Here is a 9493-nt window from a genome sequence, read left to right as displayed (position 1 = left end):
AAACCCTGACTCTGAGACAGGGTTTCTTTTTGTAACAAAGCCCTGGCTGTCCTGTACTCACTTTGTAGATCAGGCTGGCCTCGAACTTACAGAGATCTGCCTACCTCTGCCTCCTGAGTGCTGGGATTAAAGGCATGTGCTTCCATTTCTGGCTTTAATCACTCAGGTTTTAAACCCAGCTTTCTTGTTTCAATCTTTCTTCTCTTCAACACTGCTTACCAGAAGTACTAACTAGTAAACAACCTCAAATACACTCTCCCTTTTACTACTTTTCTCTGTTGGCTTTTTTTCTCCCTCATTTGAAATCTAATAGTAACTATTTAGTCTTCATGGTAATACTCCATGGGCCAAAAGTTTTTTCTTTCTTCCTTCCCTTCTGTGAAAAGATAAACCATTAAAATTATCAAGTACTAATAAGTACTATAAAGAGAAGGCTCTTTTTTAATTACTTACCTTGGGAGGAAATTTTATATCTATATTAACATCACTGCTTTTGAGAGCAAACTTTGTCAGAGATGAACCATACAACCTCAGTGAACATTCTGGAATAAAGAAAAAAAAAACATAAAAACACGAAACCATAAATAGGAGTATTAAAACAAAACAAGCAAACAAAGCACTGGAAACCATAAAGATGGCTCAGCAGTGAGGAGCATTTACTGCTCTTGTAACAGACCAGAGTTCAATTCTAGCACCCAATGGCAATTCACAACCATCTGTAACTCCAGCTACAGAGTATCCAATGGCCTCTTCTAACCTACTAGGCATTCTCACACACATACTACACATAAACTCATGCTAGCCCCCATATATATACATCAAAATGAATAAATAAAAACATATGGAAACTAGATATTACTTCAATCCCATGTATTTTAATTTTGGGATAATGATTTTCACAAAACTGACATCCTTTCTAAATGATCTATAAAATAATAACAAATAGTACCATAATAACATTATCAGTACCAGAACAAAGAACAAGAGAAAAAACTACCATAAAAGTTCAGTGTTTAAATTCAAACAGTTCATTTAGAAACAGTCTAAAAATATTTAGCATGCAAATGTACTCATCTAGCAATGCTATTGTCACATAATTAGATACTTATATAACCAACTTTAAGGAAAGGATCAGACATTCAATATAAACACTTTCAAAATACAAAGTAACTCCAATTCAACTGATGCTACAAACTTTTTCTTTTTTTTTTTTTTTGGTTTTTTTGAGACAGGGTTTCTCCGCGTAGCCCTGACTGTCCTGTAGACCAGGCTGGCCTTGAACTCAGAAATCCGCCTGCCTCTGCCTCCTGGCTGATGCTGCAAACTTAACACACAGAAAAACTTTGTGGCTATCAAACAGAAGCTACCTATGTCTTTCTCAGATTACCATATGTGTTATTACAAAACCAAGGCATACTTTCAAAGGATCACATCAAAGAACAAGTGAAAATAACATGTGGAGCAGGCACTGACCAGGCAGAGCCAGTTTCTTAGAAAATTAACATTCATATTCAACTGTAGACTTTTCTTTTTTAACTTTTTTCATTTATTTAATGTATGTGAATACACTGTAGCTGTCTTCAGACACACCAGAAGAGAGCATTGGATCCCATTACAGATGGTTGTGAGCCACCATGTGGTTGCTGGGAATAGTGCTCTTAACCACTGAGCCATCTCTCCAGCCCCATACTTTTCAAACTTAAAACTGTCTGTCACTACATTATTAAAATCATAAAAATGTAAGTCCTGTTTTTAAAATAATATTGAATTACTTTTCAACTGTATTCAATGCATTATTTAGGAAGAAAAACATTATTAAAGAAATAACAGGAAGTGAAATTCTACCTTTCCAATTATTAATTATTTCTTATGAATCTCATGATAGAACTATATATAACTATAACTGATCAAATGTCCAACATTTCTTCAGATGGTTAAAAAATAAGTCTTGGGCTGGAGAGATGGCTCAGCGGTTAAGAGCACTGACTGCTCTTCCGAAGGTCCTAAGTTCAATTCCCAGCAACCACATGGTGGCTCAAAACCATCTGTAATGAGATCTGACACCCTCTTCTGGTGTGTCTAAAGACAGCTACAGTGTACTTATAATAAATAAACAAACAAACAATAAATAAATCTTTAAAAAAAAATTAAGTCTTACTTAAGATACATTTACCTAAACATTAAAAAAAGAAATAAAGAGCCGGGCAGTGGTAGAGCACGCTTTTTTTTTTTTTGGTGTTTTCGAGACAGGGTTTCTCTGTGTAGTCCTGGCTGTCCTGGAACTCACTCTGTAGACCAGGCTGGCCTCGAACTCAGAAATCCGCCTGCCTCTGCCTCCCAAGTGCTGGGATTAAAGGCGTACGCCACCACCGCCCGGCTAGAGCACGCTTTTAACCCCAGCACTTGGGAGGCAGAGGCAGGCGGATTTCTGAGTTCGAGGCCAGCCTGGTCTACAGAGTGAGTTCCAGGACAGCTACACTGAGAAACCCTGTCTCAAAACAACCAACTTAAAAAAAACAAAAAAAGATGGACGGCAACCTGTACAATAAATGTATATAATAATGATCCTGAATTCATAACACCTTGAACCCAAAAATAAATTTTCTCTAAAGTCTTTAAACTAATTTTTCCTTAACATTAAGCAATAAGAATTTTAATGATATTAGAATGTCTACAGTGAAAATAGTATTTAAAAAAGAACACTAAAATCCACTCAAAAATCAATGCTGATGACAGCTCATCAGTTAAGAACACTTGCTGCTCTTACAGTGGATCCAAGTTCAGTTCCCAGAATCCCACACCAAGAGGCTCACAACCATCAGCTCAACTCAAGCTCTGAAGGATCTAACACCTTCTTCTGGCTTCTGAAGGCACCGGGCACATATAGCAAACATACACACATACATATCTTTATAATAAATAGACTAAAGTAGAATATATCTGACCAGTAAGAAATTGCCTATGTTTGGCATTTTAAAATATTTTTCTCATAATACAAAATTATACAATTTTCTTTTTTTTATATTAAAAGGAGATACTTTAATAGAAGCAATTCCTAAAGAATGAGATGGTAAAGGTGCTTGATGCCTAAGGACCAGAGGTACAACCCAGACCTTGTGAGAAAGCAAAGAACTTGTCCTCTGATTTTATACTTACATGCCCAGGCATAAGCATTCACATAAACACACAAACAAACAAACAAAAAATTAATGTACAAAAAGGTCACTCCTAACTCACTTAGATTCATCTACTTTTAAGTAGCAAGCAAAATCTGGAGTTTGAGGTCCACAGAGTGAGTTCCAGGACAGCCAGGGCTATACAGAGAAACCTTGTCTCAAAAAAAACCAAATAAAATAAAACAAGCAAGCCAAAAAAAAAAAAAAAAAAAAGGATATACATTAAATTTACCCTAGTTCAAGAAAAAGTAAAAGAATATTTTTGATTCAGTGAATTAAATATATAAAATGAATCTGGTACCTGGTAAAAATGTCATTATAACCTTTGACATTTCCTCCACAATTTCCTGGCGGATTCTGAGATCATCATCTGTTATTCCTTGTTCTTTAGCTAATTCAACAACTGCAACACTTAAAGCAGCCAAGTGAGCAGGGGAAGGAGATGGAAGAGATCGAAGTTCACTCTCTTCTTGTTTTTCCTGTTAGTATAATGTTTCACAACAATAGTAAAGTTTCCACTTTAATATCCTTATACTTAAAAAAGATTAGAAATAACAAATATTTGCCTTCTGTACATGAGAAATAAAACATGCAATTAAGTAAGTGAACCAAAGAAAAAGTGTTGCTTTTAGGACACGGGATTCAAGGAATAAAAGGTACAACAAGGGAGTTTACTAGAAAGTTTTTTTTAAATAATTTTAATTTTTTGAGATTATAATTACATCATTTTATTAAATTTTAAAATCTGTTTTACAGCAAATGAAGAGAGAGTTCAGTGGTTAAGAGTGTGGTCTGGGGCTGGTGAGATGGCTCAGTGGGTGAGAGAACCGTCTGCTCTTCTGAAGGTCCTGAGTTCAGGTCCCAGCAACCACATGGTGGCTCACAACCACCCATAATGAGATCTGACGCCCTCTTCTGGTGCATCTGAAGACAGCTACAGTATATTTATTTATAATAATAAATAAATCTTTGGGCCTGAGCAAGCAGGGACTGAGCCAGCAGGGCCAACCAGAGCAAGCAGAGGTCCTAAAAGCCAATTCCCAACAACCAGATAAAGGCTCACAACTATCTGCACAGCTACAGTGTGTACTCATATACATAAAATAAATTAATAATAATTAACATTTTTAAAAAAGAGTGCAGTCTGCAGCCAGGTGGTGGTGGCACACGCCTTTAATCCCAGCAATTGGGAGACAGGCAGGAGACTCTCTAAGTTTGAAGCCAGCCTGGAATACAGAGTAAGCTCCACAATACCCAGCTCTACACAGAGAAACTGTCTTCAAAAAAAAAAAAAAAGAAAGAAAGAAAAAAAATTGAACAGATTTTTCGAAGAACCCCATTTCAGTTCCAGTGGCTCACAACTGCTTTTATAACTCAATCTCCATGGGACCTGACGCCCTCTCCTGGACTCTGCTGGCTCCCATAGGCAGCACTCACACAAAAGTAAATAAATAAATGAATAAAGATCAGGGGCTGGTGAGATGGCTCAGTGGGGAAGAGCACCGACTGGTCTTCGGAAGGTCATGAGTTCAAATCCCAGCAACCACATGGTGGCTCACAACCACCCATAATGAGATCTGACGCCCTCTTCTGGTGCGTCTGAAGACAGCTACAGTGTACTTACATATAATAAATAAATAAATCTTTAAAAAAAAAAGATCAAAAATAACAATTTTAAAAGAAAAACATTTCTTAAATTGTTCTAGTGTACTATGAAATATAATAAGTTCTGAAAAAATCTACATGAAAACTAACAAAAGGCTAATAATTCTGTAGCACCTCTTATATATCAGAAAGTTATCAATCATATCTAGTCAATGCAGACAGTATCAAGTCAAATGGTTATATGAGTACTCCCTAACACACACACACACACACACATACAAAACATAGAATATTCGGTTTTACCATCAAACTATGAGAAAGCTTCTATGAGAATGCAGGACTATAACCCAGACTTTCTAGAAGATCAGGCAAGAGGATTCTTCCCAGCCAAGTAACCTGAGCTGAGACGTAGGCAATACATGAGGCGTATTATACTTTCTAAGAGAAAATTAAATAACGTACCAATATAATTAGAAAAGTACTCTATTCAAATCTTTTTTGAGATATTTAATAAAAATAATTTTGAAATTACAAGTTCTGAAGTGGAAAGTTGATGAGGATGTCTATGGTCTATACTTCTCAGCCTCATGTCATGCCATTTTCCTTCAATCTTACTGGACTCATTCATGTCCTTACACATGTCCATTCTTCTATAGAGAATAAAATATAATGTCTTTCGTTATGAAGTCTTAATGTTCCACATTTACTGTTTTGCTCTTTTAAACTGATATTTTAAAGTTCAGCTCAAAGGTCATTTTCCAAGTATACTTCCCTGTTCTAGATCAAGACAAATAACTTGTACATTTCCTTAGCACATTTCTCCCTCTAAAAAGATACACTATACCTAAACCCTTATTTACCAACTCCTAGGAACTCCAAAGACAGAAACCATGATTATCATATCATATTCACCACTACTTACATCTAGTAAGTGGACAATAAGTATCAAGTGGATATGTGAGGCAAGGTAGAAAGACAAGAAAAATTTCACGGACATAGGAGATAGGAAGGGCTCCTCATCCCCAGAGTCCAGCACAATAAACGTTTGCTGTGAAGGCTACAGATATAACATTCCTTTCTTATATAGATATCCTTGTTAAAATAGCAAGGAATAAGGCTGGAAGACTGAAGGTCTGATCTTGGGTAGGACTTCATTCCTGGCTAGACATTTTCTAGGAATCTCAAGAAAATAAGAGAAATTAACTTTAAGATCCCTATAGGCTTTTACCTTATCAATTTTAATCCTGTCAGGTACCCCACGGGAACCACCCTATAATCACAATTTAGTTTCCATTAGCAACCGTTTGAAGACTCAAAAACCCATTCAAATACTATATGTGACTGTTATAAAGATAATGAAGTGCTGCTCTTTGAATAGAGCACACTTATACCGAGTATAAGTGCATACTTACAAGTACAAGAGCACACTTATGTTATTACTACACCAATAATCTTGGGTATGCCTTACTTCCTAAGGCCTCCTTTTTCTTAACCTAGGAGATTGAAATCTATATTAAAACACAATGCAGAAGCCGGCCAGTGGTAGTTGCACCTTTAATCCCAGCCCTTACAAGGCAGAGGCAGGTGTATCTCTTTGAGTTCAAATCCAACCTAGTCTACAGAGGAAGTTCCAGGACTGCCAAAGCTACACAAAGAACTCCTGTCTAAAAAGAAGAAAAGTGTTTCTGAACTCTTTAATCCTAGTTCTCGGAAATCGACTTAGACCAACCTCTTGAGTTGAGCCAACCTGGTCAACATAACTACATAAACACTGTCTTAAACAAAGACTTTTAGGGGGCAAGAGAGATTGCTTAGTGGATAAAAGAACCAAATCCTAACTATCTGAGTTTAATCCCAGAATCCATATGACAGGGCAAAACTGATTCCTGAAAGTTGTCCTGACTTCCACATGTATACCACGGCTGGTGTGCCCATGTGCACAAAATAAATTATAATAAAAGTTAAAGAATTCTCAAAATAAAGATGTCTTTGAAGGCTGGAAATAAAGCTTGGTGAACAAGTATGAGGACCTGAGTTCAGCTCCCAACACCCACCTAAAAAGTCAGGCATGGAGTCAACAATGGCAAGAGGAAGAGTAAAACTTCCTGGCCTGAAGCCTAGCTCCAGGTTGAGACCATATCTCAGAGGAAAGTCTCCCTGTAACCTCAGCACAAGTCAGTTCACCAACACCCCCCACCACACACACACACACACACAGTCTTTTAGTAAATCCCAATTCTGCTTCACACTGATTGTCCTGGAGTTCCATTTTGAATTAAAGCCAAAGATCAGATTTCACCTGAGCAAATGTTCCTAAAAAATTAAGGGAACTCCTCAGGCTACTGCAGGCGGCAGTATGGAGCTGTGCCTTCTCTCTGCTGCTGCTATTGAGAAGATGGTCAAACTAATTATACCTGACAGATTTAATTTTATGGTTCAGGTTTCTTTCCTTTTTTAAAAAAAAATTTAATTTATTTATTTTATGTATATGAGTACACCATAGCTGTTTTCAGACACACCAGAAGAGAGCATCAGATCCCATTACAGATGGTTACGAGCCACCATGTAGTTACTGGGAATTGAACTCAGGACCTCTGGTAGAGCAGTCAGTGCTCTTACCTCTGAGCCATCTCTCCAGCCCCAGATTGTTTTCTTTAGCATGATTAAACTGGTTCCTAGACGGTTCCTTCTAACCACAGGAGATAAAGAAATTAATCATAGCTTTCAAGGCTATAACTTTAGTTATTGATATAAGACTCAAAGCATGCTTCTTTTTTAGCTTCATAGGTTTGAAAATTGCCCAATATGCTTTTCCAATTCAAATACTAAAGAACATTCTTAAAAGTAACTTACCAAAATATTTTTCTTATGTCGTTTTTCTTTTATATGTTTATGTGCTCCTTGGATGTTTTCAATGTGAATTAAGCAAAGTTTGCATAGATAACGGCAATTGGTATATTCTGGTGATCGCTGAAGAAACAAGTTTAAAAACACACCTTTTCAGTAATCAAGGAAGTTACAGATTAGCTAAGTGAACAATGTGATTATATAACTGTAACAGACTGGAAAAGGCACTGAGGAACTGCTATGAAGCTCAGTGGTAGAATACATGCCTAGCATGTGCTAGGACCACTAGCACCACAAGAAAGCACTACAAGAACAAATGTTTTAATAAGTAACCAGACTTAATATATTCAAGAGATAGTTAACTTTTTCAAAATAGCCATTATAGAATATTAAATACTAACTTAAAACTACATCACAAAAATGCTAAATAGGCTTACTACTTATCTAATATCATCTTGCTCCTTAAATCTTATTCCAATGTTGTCCTCAAAATCAATTTCAAACTTAACTTTTGGTCTTTCTGAGTACTCTGAAAAATAAAATGTACCCTTATGTTGAGATATGAAATGAATGGATCACAATATTGAAGAAAATTTCAAAGGCTGAGTTCTAAAAATGTTCCGATCAATCACAGTACCATGAGAATAAACAGATATTCTTGAGGTAAATACTCTGAAGGATCAACAATTTGGGTGTGTTAAAATAAAAGTCACAGTACTTCACTCATGCTTTTGTTTTCTCAAAATAATAAAACAAGTATAATTAAGTGGTTGAAGGTACCAGACACTATGCCAAATCCTTGATATGTAAATTGTCATTTTAATTCTTAATAATCCAGTAAGATTAATGTTTTTATTTTATAGATATAAAAACTATGGAGCTTGGGACTTCACATCAATTCAATAGTACTGAGGATATAATGAATTTCAGTTCATATTTATCTAAGTCCAAAGTCAACACTCTTTTACCATAAAAATAATAAAGCACCTATATGCATTAAGTAAAAAGAAAGCTTTAAAATGCTAATTTTAAATCAGTTTCTACTATCTTACACTAAAATTTCAGTAATATTTAGCACTTTATTTCAGATTAATCTTCAATTAATGACATTCCTAACAAAAGGGTTTTGTCATCTGGAAATAATATTTTTGGAGGGGAGAGTAAAGATTTATTTATTTATTTTATACATGAGTACATTATAGCTGTCTTCAGATACACCAGAAGAGGGTGTCAGATCCCATTACAGATGGTTGGGAGCTACCATGTGGTTGCAGGGAATTGAATTCAGAACCTCTGGAAGAGCAGTCTGAAAGAACACTGAGCCATCTCTCCAGCCCTATATATTCTTTCCTAAAAGATTTTATTTATTTGTATTTCACGTGTGTTAGATTTTGGCTTACAAGTATTTAAGTGCACTGCATGTGTAGGACGACCCCAGAAGACAGTGTCAAGATCCTCTATAACTGAAGTTACATTGTAAGTCACAACGTGGGTGCTAAGAATTGAACTCAGGTCCTCTGAAGAATACCAAATGCAGGCTGGGCAGTGGTGGCACACGCCTTTAATCCCAGCACTTGGGAGGCAGAGACAGACAGATTTCTGAGTTTGAGGCCAGCCTGGTCAACACAGTGAGTTCCAGGACAGCCAGGGCTATACAGAGAAACCCTGCCTTGAAACAAAACAAAACAAAACAAAAAAAAGCAAATGCTCTTAAAACACTAAGCCATCTCTCCATCCTCATTAACTGATATCCTTTAAATAAGAAACCTGTGCCAGGTGGTGGTGGTGCATGCCTTTAATCCCAGCACTTGGGAGGCAGAGGCAGGTGGTTTTCTGAGTTCCTGGTCTACAGAGTGAGTTCCAGG

General features: G+C 36.5%; 1 protein-coding gene across 4 annotated transcripts in view; it reads right to left on the bottom strand.

Annotated features, from left to right (window-relative positions):
* Tut4 (terminal uridylyl transferase 4) overlaps window positions 1–9493 on the bottom strand; it is an 86652-nt gene that overhangs the window by 51799 nt on the left and 25360 nt on the right. For all 4 annotated transcript variants that reach the window (XM_031378126.1, XM_031378127.1, XM_031378129.1 and 1 more), the window contains exons 4-6: window positions 7635–7751; window positions 3478–3655; window positions 454–542 (exon numbers count right to left, since the gene is read on the bottom strand). In XM_031378126.1, the coding sequence (XP_031233986.1) occupies window positions 454–542; window positions 3478–3655; window positions 7635–7751 (384 nt within the window). The remainder of the gene's footprint in view (window positions 1–453; window positions 543–3477; window positions 3656–7634; window positions 7752–9493) is intronic.

This window comes from Mastomys coucha, unplaced genomic scaffold (assembly GCF_008632895.1).
Source record: "Mastomys coucha isolate ucsf_1 unplaced genomic scaffold, UCSF_Mcou_1 pScaffold18, whole genome shotgun sequence".
Taxonomy (NCBI): domain Eukaryota; kingdom Metazoa; phylum Chordata; class Mammalia; order Rodentia; family Muridae; genus Mastomys; species Mastomys coucha.
Note: the sequence above shows the minus strand (reverse complement) of the source record. Positions and strands in the feature narration are given on the sequence as shown.